At 40.2% G+C, this 19,075-nt stretch overlaps 1 protein-coding gene across 6 annotated transcripts in view; it reads right to left on the reverse strand.

The window, feature by feature from the left end:
- The window catches only part of LOC135482534 (autism susceptibility gene 2 protein-like), a 157,606-nt gene that overhangs the window by 5,870 nt on the left and 132,661 nt on the right, over positions 1-19,075 (reverse strand). The window contains exons 7-18 of one of the 6 annotated variants that reach the window (XM_064762638.1): positions 18,019-18,349; positions 17,390-17,658; positions 10,993-11,219; positions 7,557-7,601; positions 6,177-6,296; positions 5,111-5,134; positions 4,224-4,346; positions 1,844-2,054; positions 1,444-1,509; positions 1,140-1,208; positions 598-778; positions 149-229 (exon numbers count right to left, since the gene is read on the reverse strand). In XM_064762638.1, the coding sequence (XP_064618708.1) occupies positions 149-229; positions 598-778; positions 1,140-1,208; positions 1,444-1,509; positions 1,844-2,054; positions 4,224-4,346; positions 5,111-5,134; positions 6,177-6,296; positions 7,557-7,601; positions 10,993-11,219; positions 17,390-17,658; positions 18,019-18,349 (1,747 nt within the window). Of the gene's footprint in view, positions 1-148; positions 230-597; positions 779-1,139; positions 1,209-1,443; positions 1,510-1,843; positions 2,058-4,223; positions 4,347-5,110; positions 5,135-6,176; positions 6,297-7,556; positions 7,602-10,992; positions 11,220-17,389; positions 17,659-18,018; positions 18,350-19,075 lie in introns of all 6 variants that reach the window. The other 5 variants (XM_064762639.1, XM_064762637.1, XM_064762640.1 and 2 more) reach the window with 5 other exon arrangements.

Consider the following 19,075-nt stretch of genomic DNA (forward strand, 5'->3'; position numbering starts at 1 on the left):
ACAGCAAAAGCTATTACACATCTCGAACAAAGTTGCCAAATCGTTAAATGATTTAATGGCCTTTTTGTGAAAGCTGCTCCCATATGAAAATTCCCCAAAATGAGCCCTGTTACGGACTCCTACATCCACCTTTGAGTATTAAGCTCACCTTTCTAATAATCGTTCTCGTTCTTTTTCCCTCTCTCGTTCTCGCTCCCTTTCTCTCTCTCGTTGTTCTCGTTCTTTCTCCCTGAAAATTAAGTAGAAAGAGAAATCAAGCCAAGGTCAGGCAACACCGAGATGTTTGTAGAGAGAAAATTCAACAACAGTGATTGTGCTATCACTGGCACAAAGCCCCACAGCTGTTCTCGCCTTGGCTGCCATCCCTGAAAACATGTCGCCTAGATTTACTCTGGGGCTTAGTGCATTAGGCTGTGTTGGATTAACACTGATGTAAGTTTCTGGCTCTGCTATAAATGTAAATGACCATGAAGCATGTGGACTTGGGAAATGGTGCGGTTCCTTCCTCACTTCGTGCTATCAACTCCATATGTCAGTTTACCCCTCCCTGATTTCTTTCATGCAATAGGTAATTCTGGCTTATATATTTAGCCTCACCTTTCCCGCTCAATTTCCCGCTCCCGACTATTCCGCTCCTTTTCTTTGTCTTTATCATCGGGTTTCGGCCACGTCGGAGGAGTAGGGAATGATGGCGGCGTCCGATGCAGTCGATTCCATTCGTGCGGTGACGTTAGGCCAGGCATGGTCGGGATGTCTCTTCCAAACAGAGAACTACCTGCTGGGAGAAAGGAAATTAGGTCAATTGATGTATACAGATGGGTTGTAAAATGTTGTTGACAATACAGATGGGATGCAAAATGTTTTTGACAATTCACAACAGGTGCTATAGTCAGCTAAGACATTGGCCCTTTACAGCACAATCAACAAATACACTATCATGAAGTACACTAGCAATCCTGTGGCTGCTGTTTGGTTGGTCATCTTGTATACTTTTTTAAGTCCCACATTCTAGATCAGCACTGACCAATTCGTAGCATATTGAATGTAAATCCAAAAGCTCTTGGCCACATCACAAGAACTGGAAGAGAAAATTATCTATTGGGTCTTGTGAAAGAGAAATCAATAACATCTCGACTAACCTAGGCCTCCAAATGGCAGTGAACCTCCAAGTCCACCAAAAGCACCTGGTCTTGAGAACGGACTCATCCCTGAAACAGAACAGAGAGATGACCATAAGCAGTTGATAAGTTGGCCTTCAGCCACAGTAAGGTCACTTCAGAGGACTGGACACCAACAGCCCCATCATTGAGATAATATTGTTTTTTTTAAATATTATGAGCTTTGTTTCCACAACAAACCTCAGTTTTTACAAGAACTGCATTAACTTCAAGGTTTCCAGCTGAAATTAACTCTCTTTTGGAAACATATGAATGCTATTCTTACCTATATGACCTGGATTGAATAAACTAGGGTGAGGTCCTCCATCAAATGGACTTCGACTATGGGGAGCTGGAACATGAATAGAATCCTAGATTAACTTCAAGTGAAGAAAGACACTCCTTGTAGTTCAGCAGCTATAGGGTAGATGTCAGCAGTGGTTTGACCGCCTTGACTTTGTACGTTAATAAACAACAAGTTCAATTTATCACCCTGATTACGTGAATTACCTAAATAACCAACAGGTGGCCAGGTGGCCGGCCTTTTACCCAATGTTAAAAGAATGAACCATATATTAACTGTAATGATACAAATTCGTCAACATCAGAGCGACTGTAAGGCAATTGAGGAAACTCAGGATGGTTGATGTTACCATGCACTGTTCAGCAATACTGAAAATACTTACACGTTCCGAGTAAATTTTGCGGGTTTGCCAGTTCGGCTGGCCGATGCAGGGAGCTGCCTTGAGGAGGAAACAGATGACTAGGAGGTCGCAGGGGGTCTATTGAGGCAGCCTTCGCTACATCAGAATTCTTCTGCGCTTCTGCCTGCTGCTTTTGCTGGTGGTGGTAGATTTCCCACGCTACTTTCACATGAATTGCATTCCACTTCCCCGTCTTCTGGAAGAAATGAAAAAGACAGGACAGGGTTAATGATGCGCCCTTGAAATGAAACGGAGCTGAAATGAAATGGGTTATCATGGTATGGACTGGGATTTGCACTGAAGCTAAGCAGGACCCCTGTTAGGAGACCGGCTATCCCCATGCCTCGAAATGCTACAGGAAGTATTATAATGAGGTTGATCTATGACAAAGCTATTCCTTATTTACAGTTGTAAATGATGTTAAACAAATTACCAAGAATAGTGTCTGAAGTCTTTTTCAAAGAGAATTGTCAAAATGTAGAACACTGGCACTCACTGAGCAAAAAGGTCATTGTTTATCATCACCTCTTGAGCAATTTCGATAGAACATTACACATTTTTTGTATTAATACTAAGATGGTTTGAAATCCATCAACTCAACTTGCTGTAGCATCAGAGAGGGCTTTATAACAGAACTAAAGCACTCATTTCACAATACGAGTTCATTACTTAAACCTAACAAACAAATTTTCAATAAAATCTCTTGTTCCATTATTTGACTCCAAAACATCAAGAAATGTGAATTCATTCAAAAACCGCAACCAAGGAAATGAGAAAAACTTCCAGAATTTATTTACAGAGTTTTAAATGCCAGAACCATTAGTGCAAAATATGATATATTCTTTGCATCCGCCTAAGCTCAGTATCAACTAATGAAACTGAATACACATCAGAGAATTTTTTCTATCACAAAGTTATCTCTATTCTCAGCCATTTTTTCACCAGAGCTGACTTGGACACCAGAAGCAGTAATGGAATAAGAGTACGGAAGGATAAGTGATCACTTGTGCAGATAAACAGCGATCTTGTTTCACGGTGCTAATTAGACAAGAGCTTTTTCTTAGGAGGTGTTCGTAGCTTCCATTTCTCTGGAGGGCGGCCAGGTTTCAGTTCATGAACAGGTGGAGAAGAGTGCACTTCAACCCAGGTGCAATTCTGGCACGGAAAGTTTAAAGGCACACTCACACTGACTGAATGTGTTTTTTACCAATCAGTTAAATGTACATTTTACTGCATTATATACGACCGGAGTTCAATGTTTATTTTACCAAGGGAGTACAATAAGAAATATAGTTTGATATGCAATGAAAGTCCTTCAGAAGTGATCATTCTTTAAGAAACTCATTCCGAAAATATTTTTCTTCCATCAGCCTCTAGACTAATCGGACTACACAACTCAGGCTAGGATCACAGCAATATAGCGAAAACTTGCAGGGCCGGATGATTTAATACCGACACCATCATTTCAGTCTACATGTATGCACAGGAAATGTACATATACAAGGCTCAATTACAAGTTCCAATTTCGCACCAGTAGAAAACCCACCTGGCCGATTTCGAGACGCCCCTCATAAAAATGGAGCCTAACACCAAGCAAATATTGAAGTATTATGTATTATGCATGTCTCTCCATGACATGATGTCTGTTTGAAGGCCAAATGGACCATTAATAAGATCTAGCATTATCGTTTACATTGGTCAGCCAGGAAATTGAGGCCATCAGACCTACAGAATATTAGATGACCTGCCTGTCTGTGACCAGGATACCGATATTTATTTCATCTTGATTAGTCAGGAATAATCAGCTTGCATGTGGATGATTGTGACTAGCAGCAATCGAATTGGAGATGTGGTTGTGTCTCATCATATAATGAATTGAACAGCTCCTAGTTTTTCAGCTGTTTCATTTAGACTTGGTACCCATTTGGCACCAAAACGATTGAAATAATGAAAAATACTGATATGTTCTCAAGTTCTGGTGACCACTAGAACACGTCATAAGCAATGCCACACAATCATTAGGTTAAAATTCTCTTAGCTGCTTAAACAGATGCAAAAGAAAATAGACAGTCTTTAATTCTGTCTACATGTTTAAATCTGCTGAGAAAGAAATAAAGGTGCGACGCAAAGCTGCAGGATGACATTAACCTGAATAAAACATAGTTTGTCCAAAACTTGATTTCTATCGATTTTCAAATTCTTGACAATAGCTTTTTTCTTGGTTTTGTCTCAGTTTGTCCAAAGTTTAAGATTGTCATCCTGCAGCTGTGCTCATTCCCCAAGAAACGATGCCGGATCCTAACAAGGGGACAATGAACACGCGTTGGTGAGATGGTACTATACGATGCATCGGGCCACTAACTTTCTGCGGGGGCTGCTGAGGTTGATTCTGCTGCATTGGCGGATTCGCGGCCACGTGCTTGTCTCGATCTCGAAAGGACATTAGAAGCTGTGCGTGTTGCATTGAACTTGATGATGGGTGGTTCTGTAAACACGGCAATATGGGCACATGTAAATAAGATATTACAATATGGGTACAGATGAATAAGATATGGGTACAATGTAAAGAAGGTAGATAAGATATAGGCACATATAGGTACTCTCTGTAAATATGATATATAACATATGAATTAGAAGCTGAAAGAGACAAAATGTTAAGAGTAAGGTCAGGAATGTTAAGAAATGATACCCTTAACCTCAACATCACTAAGATTGACAGATTTCATTTCTCCTTATCACATGTCAACCTCATGGTTACTTCACCACCATTTGGATTACTCAATCAATATGACAGGGAACTCTTAACCCATGAAACTTGAAGAAATCTTCCTTCAAAACATGTTTTTCTTTTGCTGTTTCGACTGAATATCATTCTAAATGGTTTAAGTTTTTACTGGTTTTGAGACAATATCAGACCATGATCAGACCAGCACAATCAACAGACACAACACCATCTATAAGCAGGGTGGCAAATTCAAAGTGCAGTCTTATTCGAATGTAAATAGACACTAGTTCCCTCTCGCTGGCCCTGCATTTCACAAATTAAATGGATAATCTTTACAGAAATTGAAACTGTGGCTATAGCGAGCAGCACCTGGTCATCAGTGACATACCAGTTGACCCCCTTAATTTTACGGAAGGCACCCCAGTGTTTTATGACATAACTTGCGAAGCAGTTGAAGTGAGAGCGCAAAAAAAGCTTTCCAAGTCCGTGAATAAGTGCCAAATATAAACACAGAAAATACTTGCCATATTGGTGGCGTATTGATATTTCTGCAAAGGTGACAGGAGGGTCATATCAAACAATTGCTAATTCCCAAACGTCTTTCTAAGCCACGTGAAAATCGTGCCAACATCTATTGCTTTTTTCATTTAGGTGCGAAGTAGAGTGCATTTAGTTTTTACGACTTGACAAACTTCTTTTTTTTTTTCATTAACGAAATCAAAGAGTTTCGCATCATATCATTGGCAAATGGACTTAGATAGCTAGATAGACTGTTCATCCTGATTGCCTCAAGTTATCAGATCTGCTAGATAGAGTTGGCGTAATCAATCAGTCGCTCACAATAGATTTGTCAGCAACGGTCACCCCAGGGAAAGCTTCATGTCAACACTTATCAGAGAAAGTAACAGCTTGGGCTCATTAATCAAGATTGCGAGATTCATGTTATAGATACGACCCTGCGGATTACACGCCATGGTATCCATTTGTGTTTTATACAAGTCGTAATTTAGTTCAAGTCAATTGTCCTCTTCAGTGTTGTGATTATGCGGAACTGTTATTTTACAGTTCCGTGTTCGCCAAGAAAGACCAAAAAGTGTAAAATTTGTGGGCATGTATATATCATGAACTCTCAATTCCGAGACTTGTGACCTCTTTCACTGATATGACTATTTTTACTGAAATTTTTTCGGTTGATTTGAAATTTGTGGGTAAGAGGTGGAAAGACAGAACACAAGGAAGGGGGGGGGGGGGGCACAACATATAGCAATCAAGTCAAAGAGCCTCTAATGTAAAATCAAAATCAACAAAATGAAAGTTGAAACAGAGCAAAATTAAACTCATGTACACAGGATGACAGCATTTAAAATACAAAGCTCTAGTTTTCAACTCACAAGCCTAATGTTAAATAATTAGCACAAATCACGTCAATATTGTATTAACATTGACATTCTTTCAAATGAATTTAGATTTGGGAGAAAAAATATTTACAATTTCCTCAACAAAGTCTCAGCCCCAAGTTTTAGGGTTACTCTAAAGCTTTGACTACTTCACCAAAGCACAAAATTCAGCTCCAATTTCCACGATAATTACCTTTGGTTGGAAGGCACCACCGCGTACACCCGTAGATAAGGGAGAAGCACCAGGGGGAGCCGGCACTGGGGGATGGAACATGGCGGATAAACCCGGGTAAGTGGCGGGCATACCAGGTATCTGAAACAGACAGCGAGAAGCTTTATGTACATTGCAGGAAGGGACACAGGATAGGAGATATCTTCAAGTTGTCAAAGCAAGTTTTTGATAAATGTGGGCAAATGCTGCACCGACAAATATGTAGCGGTCCACAATCTGAAACTACAAATTAGATTTCGATTTGTTGGCTATTTTTATGATTTTGGTCAACCCATCTCCCAGAGGGACATGAGAAAGCTAAAACTAGTCTTGAAGCTCAAAGCTCCATCTAACACGAGATATGTCAGACTCTAGGGATGATTTTGATATTCATCCATGAATAAATCTGAAGTCAGCAGCCAAGAGAGGATTTACGAAATTGATCCCTGTCAGCGTCAGCATTACAGACACATGCCATTAAAAACCATAGATCTAATAATCCTCCGAGACCTGCCCCGGTCTTATCACACTGATGATTTGACGTCTGCAAGCCACCAAGGATTATCACTGACCAAGGTTGAATCTTTTGTGCGGCTTCCCGGGCTTCTTTTTCGGGACCAACGATAATAGAAATTGCATTAAAAATTCAGAATGATGCCTGTTCATAGAATAGAGTGCCAATGCCAAAAGCTCAGTGAGCATAACACAAGGAAAACATGAAACAGAACAGGCTGTTTGACTTTTATTCATGTGATGGATATTTCAAAGAATGGTTTATGCCAAGGGGATCAACAACAGTTCTTTTTGAGAGAAAAATCCAAGTTTCCCATTGACTGCACTGAATGCACTGAACATCAGAAGCAGCTTATGTTCAAGGTCTCAACAAGCGTGTAATATACATATCATATTAATGATATTGCGGTGACATCCATGCAGTTTTAAGAGAAACTTCAAATGACATTTCTATGTTCTGACTTAAAATTGAAAGGCTGTATATTTCCAATGGTTTACCAGTTGACCTCAAGTTGAACATTTGTTTCGATGGTTTCCAGTTGTAAACCCACTGGTTCCAGTGAACAAATGGTGGAAAGCTAAACACCAGTGGTGTTTCAATCGTAGCTTGTGGTGTTCCAGCAGTTACCAGTGGTGGGCCTTGCAGACCAGTGGTATACCTCAGGCAATCCATGCAGTGGTATCCCTCAGGCAATCCATGCAGTTGGCCCAAACCACAGGGTTACATGAGGGTGCATGGCTACAAAATAGCGGAAATCAAGGAATAACCAACTTCATAGTGTTTGTAACTCATCTGATCACACAGCACTTTTCTTGCACATTTTCAGCCCTTCCTTTCCTTTCACTTACCGTATGTCTTATAAATGGAGAACCATACTTGGGCATTTTCTCAAACTGCAATGAGAAAGCAACACGAAATGAGCATTCATCACCCACAAAAATATACAAGTGCACATGAAATAGATAGTGTCTCAGCTTTATTGCCATCCAAGACAACCACAAGGCAAGCCGCAAGCATGGGCAGAGAGAAACCAGATTCATCAATAAAGAATCAAGTTTTGTGTTTAACACGACAGAAAAGTTCAGATCACGGCATACCATCTTGCTGTCAAATCGCAAGTTACCGCCAAGTTTATTCAGTTATTGTGCAAAGAGATATCTCGAGGGTTTCCTGCACTGTCAGACCTGTTCTTTGTTGTTAAGATTGCATGCATTACTTCAAAGCGAGTTTTTCTAATAGCCGAAGGCCCCATGAGATATTGAGATTAAACAGTTTAGCTTTCCAGCAGATTTTTCAATAAAGCGTGACACTCCTGAATGACGAAGAAAAAACTTTTTGAAGCGCATTATTTCTTGATATAATAGGATTTAAAATTGGAGTTCTTTACAAAGTTCTCTTAAGCTCATGTAAATATGATTTTATTCTATAGGAAAAATAATTCTCAGTTTTATCCTGTTGTTTCACTTGAACCAGGAAAGGATTGAGGCAAGTGCCATTTCACTGGCAAACACTATCTTCTGTGAACTTCTAGTATAAACTTTTTCCAACCATTTCAACTTTGAAGTTAAGATGCGATGTTTTTATCAAATTGTGACAACGTTACGTCAACAGGGATCAAAGGTGTTCTTGATAAGTTTGCAGAAGCAAGTCATCCAGCCCAGAGCACTGAAGGGCTCTTGCCGAGACATTCAAAGGTTTTTTAACTGCAAACAACATGATGGAGTAGACACTTGAAGAGGTAAAGCAGAGAGGGGTAACCTTTCTAACTTATCTTCTAAAGACTGTCATAAAGTTACATCAGACGGATGCACGATGCAACTCATTCAGTAAGGAGCACAAATTCTCTCATCAGAAGACTTAAGAAATTGTGATTTCTTGTTAAGGTACTCAAGGCTTGTTTTTGGAAGAAACTCAGCTTTGAAACGGGTTTCAGATGATTGAAATTTGATCATAACATATGAATATATTTGAATATCAGCTTCAACTAATGAATAATGTTTGATTTTCTCCATAGGTTATACAACTCCATCAATATTGATAGAATAGTACGTAAAGCATAGTGTCAAGCTGTGACCACTCATATTGCCCCTGACATTATTTCTACTACCATACACATTTAATGAGATTTCAGGTTCGATATAGGCAGAAATTGGCCAAATTAAATCCTTTATGACAAATCTATATTCAACAAGTCTGTCAATTCCTCACCACACCCCTTGAGCAACAAGAACTGTGTATAGTGTTCTTCTGAATGGTCCTTCACTCCTTGACCCTATACCCTGCAGTTGTCCAGGTTTTATCCCGAGAATATCGATATTGTTATCAAAAGGGTACCTCCCAATTAATAAGCATACCGTACAACTATGGAGTTAGCAACGATCACATACCGTCAAACAACAATACCCGCAAAGAGTTATTAATTGTCGCCAACAAAACCTGCGCCGACCAGACGCCCTTCATAGCCCTCAAGTTATGAATCAAGGGGGCATATTCACACTCTGAACGTTTTATTTGATGGAGTAAATGGCGCATGACGACATTAAACCAACCGCAAGATTCTCAAAGCCGCCAAAATGGTGCCATCAAAAGATTGCAATAGATATCTGATCACTTCTTAATCTTACTGGCACAAAGCCTGAAATTTCATACCAGGCACCCAAACATTGTCCATTTGATAAATCGTCTGCCGCATGTAAAGCGGACATTTTTCACTGCATTCAAAATGACGGGTGCTGCCGCAGCATTGCTGAAGGTGTGAATTAGGGGCTGCATGGTTCACTTGATTCACGAGATCATCATTTCATGCCATTCTTGGGCTATTTATAATGAGGGAACATACGAATAATGGCCGACAACTTGCCTGGTCTATATGGTTAGTCACTCTAACCAAAACAAGCACAGTATGACGGCTAAACCCCCAACAGGGAAGGTCTCAAAAGCTATCATTATATTTCTATAGAATTCTTTCAAAGGGTTAACATAACTTTGAATGGGTGCAACAAGTTTGATCCTGTTTTAGAGATAAAAACTTTAATTGTCAGCAAAGTGATTGGAAAATATGTTCAAAATTGTCCTTTTTGCAACAAAAATTTACACCAAACAAATCATATACAGACTCCGTAACAACTATATTTGAGAGCGCAGTGAATATCTTAAATTTAATCAGTGATTTCGCTGGAAGGCTTTCAAAACAACTTCTTTTTCATTTCCATGGGAAATTTGGTTCTTCAAGTAAATTAAGAGAAAAGAAAATCTTTCTTGCATTCTGGCAATTTCAAATGAACACATCTTTCACTCCAAAAACTATCCTCAACGAGGAATGCATTAATCAAAATGGTTGTTGAAAAACTTGACGAGAAATAATTGGCCCCCTCTGATGTTTGTGACAACTTTGAAAGAATTAGGCTCAGAATCCGTCTAGCTTAAAGCTAATCGCAGATATTGCAAAACTCAGCAAATCGACAAGACGATCTCAATGGTGCATTCTCGCACACAACAAAGCCATCATCTCAAGAAGAACGCATATCGTGTTTTTCTTAAAACCACACGATGAGATGAATCTACTGGCATCCGAGTAATGACAGCCGCGGTCACGAAAAGAAGCGATGATTTAATTTTGCTTGCAGCAGCTTAATTGAAATCTTGAAAAGGAAGCTCAATAATGCCATTTTTGCATGTGCAGCGTAATTAATCAAGAATAAGTTGCTTGATGTAGCCACCAGAGTTGTCCTTGTGCGTGCGTGGATTACCGAATGTTACACAGACCAACTGAGCAGCAGTGGACCGCAGGTGGAGTTATTTACACTGACAATATAACTTGTTGGATTACTCTTTTCATTCTGTAGCTGTCTAACTGGAGAAGAGACACACCTGCTTGGTGGACCAATAATTCATAGATGACTTGATGCTTTCGACATTTCTGACATTCTTAAGACAAAACTTGCCAACTTAATAAAACTTTCCAATTTCTGTAACCAAATCATGTGGAACAGCATTTAAGGCTTAGATAATGCTTGTTATGATGGATCATCAGTCTTTAATTTTCTTAGACAGTTTGAGAAAATATTTTCATAAGGATTTTTTCAGATGCTGAAAGCTTACAGATAAGTGAGAAAAAGATGATTTTGAACTTTTAATTTATACTCTCTTACACTTCTCTTACACTTCTCTTACAGAGAAAGTAAAAAGGTTTTTATTCATTTTTTTACCAAGAAATGGATTTCAAGAGGGACCGTAATCAAAACCCAAAGAGATACTGGAAAATTCTCTGCTATATATACTTACAACATGTGGATTTGGCGACGGCACCAACGATCCCGCTGAGAGGGAGGGTGGGAAGCCTTCATACGTGTGTTGATGCATGTGTTGGTGTTGATGTTGATGCATGTGTTGATGTTGATGCTGGTGCATCTCAGTCCGAAGATACGGAGGTGGACCGATCGCTGACGCTGCCACACGATCCTGTGACGCTAAAAATCTTGTATTTAATTCCTGACGTAAAAGATCTTGATCTGAAAAGACACAATGTGAAAATATTTGTGAGAAAATTCATAAGTGATGATATTTTCATATCAAACTTGTTGAAAGTCTGCAAGAATTTGAAATGAAATTTTAAACTTGCAACATCTCTATAGAAAGAGGACCAAAAAGTCTTTAGCATTTGAAGCAATGAGTGAATAAAGTCAATTGCTATATGAAAACGCCATATTGGAATAAGTACAATTCTAGTGCAGTGACGTGATTAGTTCATCATTCTAACACCAGGAGATGTGGAACGCAATCTCAAAGCAATATCAATGCATTGATGTGAATGTAACTTTCATGGTTACCTTTCATGTTTTCCCCCACAAGAATAACGACTTTACCAAACCCTTTTAGAATATTTTATTCGAGATTTAGTAAATTTGGTAGTTTACAAAGCCACTTATACGTCATTTCGTTGAGGTCCTGTCACGGACTGACTACAGCATGCTTAATTCCAACCACTTGGAACAATCATGGATCAGCTTTACTAGTCTCCAGCTCCACTTTTCAGTCATGAATTTTCAAGGATTCTTTACTGTGATCCCCTGAGCCCTACTGATCCACTTGAGGGTTATTACCTCCAGCTAATGTGAATATCAAGGTGGGATTGTTCCATGAGGATGGATCCTGACATCAATAGTCAATGGATCTTACAATAAATGTTGCACTGACTTTTGTCGCAGTCAGTTTATCAGTTTGTTCACAGACAGAATGACCAGGTGAAGACCCAAGCTGCCCATAAAAGGTGGTCGAACACAGATCCCCTATCATTCCCCCTTGAGCACCACAAATGAAGGTTCTCATAGAGCACCAGCCTTATGCATTATGGTGCTATGCATTTGCTACCCATACAAGTCATATGGTGGGACATGGCAGCACTTCCCTTGTCTTAAAGTAGGGCTGTAAAGTTCTGCACCTGGTTGCTACATGGCACTCTTATCAATATCTTGGAAATGTAACAGTAAATATGATGCTGGCCCAAGCAATGCCTATGCTGCAGAATTCCTGGCCAATTTAGAAAACCAATCCCACTCTTGGTCGAAACCAAAACTAGCATATTCCATCCAACTTACATCAAAACAGATGATGATGATACTGATAATGGTGGTGATGTACTTACATTAGCCTAGAATGCAAGCCAATGAGGCTTAATCCTTACACAAAGAGACTATCCGACAAAAATCTCCAAAATAATCCCAAAGAAATATATCCAACGTGATCACATCAGAGTGGTCCAGCAATCAGGGGAATGGGTAACATTCCTCTATGAGTTAAAACCAACCATATCCAAGAGTTAAAGAGCACAGCCTGTCCATTGGCAAACAAAGCTAAAACGTTACTACTTCCACCAACAACCTGATTGACTGTGCACCAGAGTGACTTACGACACGGCACGAAGCCAGAATATCACGATACACGTCAGTGTATTATACTAGATCCATTATCCACTCGAGAGAAACCTTTGTGTATCCTCAATTCAACCACTGGCTATCCATGTCTGCCCACGACAGACAATACCAAGCTCGCTGACATGCTCAACACAATATAAACCTAATGAAAGCCTCCGCGATAAAATCAGAATTTGTTTCCACCAGATACAAAGCGAATTCCTTGGAGAGTCACAAATAATGATATCTCCGCATTTATCGTGTGCTCCCTCGTACGCTCTGTGCGCGAATGAACGATGGCGCCTGTCAAGTTCCACGGTAGCGCCGCGGAGCGATCTGATCCCGGTCGCAGTGACTAATCCACTAAGATCGGCAGTGCTCGACTAATGCCCTTTGTGCTGACAAATCATTTAACACAATTTGTCCCTGACAACAAAAACAACGCATACACCCAGGCGCATGGGATGTCACCCTCCGGTATTTGTAGAAACGGCGGAAACTACACACACAGCCACCCTAGAGGCATGAGACAGCTTGAACATACGGCGCTGCAGGCCATTCACAGAAGACACAATGAACGCGATGAATACAATGAAATGACATTTAGGAAGACCAGGTCTATTCCATTATCGATGGCCGAGGGCAGAAAGCTAGACATCAGATGTGCATTTGAAACTGTGGCCGTATCACCACCGTGTTAAGTTACAAATAGACCCGACTGATGAGCCCTCATCCGCAAATTCTATGGTCAACCCGATACTCTCACAATTACGCAGATAAAGGAGACGCTTTCATTGCAAGAATGGCTAATAACTTGCAACTACATGGAATGGTTTGAAGTAAAAACTTCCCAAATGTATCAGCAGATGAGGTGACCCTACTCGATCTGAAACGACCACCAAGAGTTTCAAAGGAACGCATTGCTTTTCATGTGAGAGGGAGTGACTGAAGTCAGTTTCCTTGGCTGGTGTTGACATACACCTTCCCGATTTAAGGGTGAGGTCATGATTTTTGTGTGATCTTTTACAGCCAACAGCTAATCGCTCCATAGGTTACTACTGGATGCCAGACCTCTGGTATTTGATGGCAAATGCCTTAGTTTTGCTTATCATTTTGTGGAGTGGTCCTCAGTGCCACATTGATGCCAAAATGGGACAACAGCCTGAAGTCAGGGGTAACACACTCACATGTTGGACACTATTCATCACTATGACAAATTGCTTTGATACTTCAACGACAGCCCGACTGCAAATCTGCACAAGTGTCACAAAACAGTTCCGAACAGTATTCAAACATAAGAGCGCTATCGAAGCCTCTAGTGCCCCTCAACCAAACAGTGCACGAACATTACTCTTTCATATTCGAGTAGGTGCTTACATCTCGACAATATGTCAACCAAGAATGTCAAGAGGACGCATCTGGGTGTTCGATGGAGCTCTCCACATGAGAGGTATGCCCGTATTGTAAATCCGCTTTCCAGATTTAGGTGCACCAACCTAAGGACCTCCTTGGCGAGGTTTAGCGCATCTTGTCGCTAATTGAATACTTGAAATAAGCTCTTCAAATCAAGAAGGGGGAATGGAGGTACCTGATAATTTCTATCATTCAACCAAAGATTGCTTTCTTCCATTATGTAATTGAGATAAAGAGGAACTCTAGGAACAGCAGCGGTATGCAAGATCACCTCAAATTCAACCTAGAACAACAGTCGAGTACAAAACACTTAATCTACTTAACATATGGCTTTCAAATCGAGGATTCATTTGGAATTTGGATAAGGTGTCATATGCCTCCTTCCTTTAAATAAACCACATTTGCAACCAAGCAAGAAACTGACTCAATTTAACCAAATTTGAATGAAAGTTATGTTTTTTAAAACTCGCATTAATTGTATTTTCCTGTTCGAGACCAATGGCTCTAGGCGACTTGATAAGTGTTCTCAAAAATTGCTCTTCATTTCACAGCACAGTAGGGCGAGAGAAAAACCATATTGAAGTGGCTGTCACGACTACCCTGCAGCACGCAATTTGCTTGCAAACAACTTATCTGTGTAACAACTTGGAAATGACCTAGAGATAAAAACGCTGGTGGATAGACATGGTGAAATTATCAGAAGTGGAAAAATGTCCATGGAAAAACGTGAACGCGTAGGAGCGGGTGTTTTTGTTGTCATCATAGCCATTTTCTACTAAATTGGAATTGATTTTCTTCTTCTGCATTCAATTCAGATCAATCAAACGATTTGTCGTTGTGCCATGAGAAATTGGGCCATTTACCACAGGAGGAGTTAACCTGACAATTTGAAGCGAAGGAATGTGTCACGGAAGTTCAAATGAAAAGAAGAGAGAGGGGGCTTGTAGCAAACACCAAGAAAAGATCTCTGGAATAATATCTTCACCTCGAAGGCGGTGACATCCAAGATATGCTGGTTTGTTGGGTGGTAGTACAAAATCATAGAAGTCAAGATATGATGAAATATGAATACATATGATGCCGTGGACAGATCCCACAAAGACAAACAAAAGAATTTGTCGACACTGGAGAGGAAATAGGAATACAAGTCATGTTCAAAAAGCAAGCAGGGAATGTATTGACTGCTTTGTGTGCAAAACAGAGAATCTGAACCAAGGACACATCCCTCTACCAAAGGCGAGGAGACAAGCCAAATGCAGCTACAGCCCTGAGGAGACTGACCAGGTTAGTCTACTAATCACAGGAGCAAACATGGCAGAAGATACGGCCATTGTCTGCCGGTCATCACTATGCACATAACTATGAAATTGGCAACACGCTGCCCGGGGCGGTGGCGGCTTGAGCCTGGCCAGCTAACTGACCAACTGTGTTGTATCTTTAGTCAAGTCAATAATGTGACTAAAGGGGGATGCTGTCATTGATGCGGAAATAGGCACCCCTTCCGGTCCGATTGCACATTTTTGTAACCTGACAATAATGCACATGTACTACAATCCTGGGGTATAAGTTATATAAGGGTCTCCAAATTTTTACATCCACAAATTTTGTTACTTTGACACATCACATATTCAATTAACACTTAGAAATTGACCCATAAAGTCTCTAATGGTCACTTAATTTCATGACAGTACACTGTAATTGTTTACCGACATTTTTCAAATCAGAAAGCATTTGCAGAAGTCAGGAATGACCTTCAATACACCCTGTGGCGCAGTTTCCCAGGATTAAACCACGTGTGAAATATGATCAATCCGATCAACTGAGTCACCATTAGAAGAGCAACCCTCTGGCCATCATATTCCCGACTGCCCGAGGCAAAATGCAGAAACCTCGTCAGTTCAATAATCAAGTATTGAACTTCATTAATTCTGACATAAAATCGTTTAATCAACTTCTAACAATGACCCTACACCAAATACAGCTGAACCTCTCTTAGCAAGACACCTCTGTAATTAGGACATGTATTCAGAACACTTCTCTATCAAGGATGGTATTAGTGAGTCCCAAGGGTCCCAAATTGTTTCAGAATGTGTCCATGCCGCAATGCATGTTGTGGATGATGTTATCGCTCCACGAAGACAACCCCACATAACACAAGAAGATCCTAAATCACAATTTACTCCACAACAAAAAATCTCTTACGCAAAAATCAACTCAGCTCGGGAAAAACGTGCGGTATGCAGCTGGCTGTTTTGCTATTGATCATAAAAATTCATCACGAGGAGTGATTGAAACCAACATGACAAAGATGGAAAAAGAAATCTCAATTTACGACTAGCGCCCCCAAGGCATCTCCGGTGAAAAAAATGCACATGGCGCTGAGCAATCATATATTATCTCCGAAAGGCTCTGTTATAAAAATTGACACATCAGCGTTTGAAGTCTTGTTCCCCTGAGGCACCTAATGGGGGTTGCCATAATTGCTTTCTAAATAAGTGATAGACGAAGGATTAAAGAGGGTTTGGTTTCAGTTTTACAGGCCGCGACTCGCAATGATTAATCTGTTTGTTTGGATCAATAAGAGGAGACGCGTTCCAGGAAATAATTTCAAAATGGAAAAGACGACAACGGATTAAAAATTTCAAATCTGTAAGCTTTAGATATAGCATCCCTAATTCTATTTAATGATGGTATTGTGATGTATTTTGACGAAGGCATTACATGTTATTTTTATTGTCAGGGAGAGATTTTAAAAGTAATTCCAGTAATGCACAGTTTCAGTTGAAAAATGTGAATACAAACCTTTAAAACATTTTAAAATTTAAAACTTTTTCACAAATCCTTGTCAACATCACAGCAATGCTGGAAAGTTGGAATTCAAAAGGCCAGATGGTTATTCAAACTCACCACACATTCCACAAAAATGATATTCAAATCAAGTACTTTTACTTGCAATTGAAACAGTTTCGAAGGTAATGTATATGCACCAATTGTTAGTTAATTGACAGTAAGAGTCATTCAGCCTCTTCAACACCTCATGGACTCGATATAGGACATTATCCCTGGTAAAAGAATTATCTGCCATATGGTGCCATGCCTTTGTCTGAAACTTCCCAACGAATTATTTGATTTTACTTTTTTAAACAAATTGATCAATGAAACCAATAAGCCACAGCATTATCTCACAGGTCCAGAGGAATTCACCTGTCACTACTACGGTTCACATGTGGTGAATCAAGGAACAAACTTGCTCTTCGTTCAAGAGAGAACTCGTGAACTGAAACACAAATCATGACAAGCAAAAAGATAACTCCTATTTAAACGTCTCAACATAGAAAATGGTAAATTACACTTACTTGTATTTGGAGGTGGTGGTGGTGGTGGTGGAATTTGTATATTTTCGACCCCAAAGGGTCCTCGTGGAGGCGGCGTCGGCAGTGGTTGTTGATTTAGATGAGGTGCTGCCAGAGGCTGCGCAAACATATTATGGTGGGGCGGCGGAGGTAGATGAGGATGTAACTGCTGTGGCGGAGGATGAGAGAATGTTGGAGTATGACTATTGTGATGGGGATGAGGGACTGGACTTCGTGAGATATGCGGCTTTAGGTGGTTGGGCGTTGACGTCCTGTAAAGAGATGAGAAATGAACATAGAGTTAATGACTTTTTTAGTTCCTTGTACTAGTTTTGGCCAAAGCAAATATCGATTTATAAGAGAAACTTTTCATATACTGATTCCAAACATCTTAAAGTAGGATAAATTGTGATGATTTTTATTTAGTCATCTTTGATAAGAATTTGAAGATTGTGTACATAAGGTACTGATTGAGCAATTGGTCACACTCTGGACAGATGACAAACAGGATCTGACTCCTTCAGTTCTGGCCATCAGAGCATACCTGTCCACCAAGTTTTGATAATGAACTTGAATTACAATGTGGCCACCTTACTGGGCCAAAACATGTACCTAGAATTTAAGTGACTTACCTTGGATGCCAACCAGGAGGTCGACTATTTTGTGGTGTATGTTCCCGGTCTATAAGTGGATCAGGCTTTCGTAGATGATTATACGTCACAGCACTATTCGGCCGACTACTTGGCCTACTCGTACCTCTACTATTACTACGACTATGGCAGCCTCCCTGACTGCTGCTATTACTGCACACACTACTGCCACTGGTTAACGGACTCGCTGACGGCTGCTTGCAAGGTTCCCGCACTAATGGCGGCGGAGGACCTTTAGCTGCCGGACTGGGACTACAACTCTTACGGCTGCTCGTACCGTTGATTAGCGGTACACTATTATTATTGTTTTCCCCTGCAAAGACAAGAAGTTTGAGAAACATTAGACTGGTCTAAAGAGATGAGGAAGCATACTGCCAATAGACAATCAGGCCTGGTTGCTCAATTGGCATTTTTTGCTTCTACATGATCAACTAACCCATCTTCAAAATCCAAATAGGTCAGTACTGGTCATTCTGAATCGCACCCAAATATCTCTGTTCACCTTTTATCGTCCACAGCGCAAGTCCCAGGATCTAATCCAGCAACATAAAAGCTCAAATGGTTTCCCCACACGAAATAACCGTGACTGAATACACCAGTTAAGTGTATAATAACCGAATGAACAGTATATTTTGATTACTTTCCTACGAATCACAAAGCAAAATCAAATATTAATCAACTAAATGTTGCGGTATAGTTTGTATACTTAGCAAGAACAATGGCGATGCCACAATAGTCCTGAATTGCACATAATTGCTTATGACATGAAATAACAACTGCATGAGCAAGCAGCTAGTGATCAATCAATTAGCTGCTATTATGTCTTGTATTGGCGGTTTACGCTAGAAAAAGACACATGATGAATATTTCAAAGCCACGACACACGATATGACAGTCTGTGTGTACGTATTATATGCCGGGGTTATTAACCCCTTGGATTATTTATCAATCACTAAAGAGTAGCATAGTAACCAGGGAGGACAGGGTGTCAAGACTGCATCGAACCACTGATGCTGTTTTGAAGCATTTGTCACATTTC

Source organism: Lineus longissimus, chromosome 2, assembly GCF_910592395.1.
Source record: "Lineus longissimus chromosome 2, tnLinLong1.2, whole genome shotgun sequence".
Classification (NCBI taxonomy): domain Eukaryota; kingdom Metazoa; phylum Nemertea; class Pilidiophora; order Heteronemertea; family Lineidae; genus Lineus; species Lineus longissimus.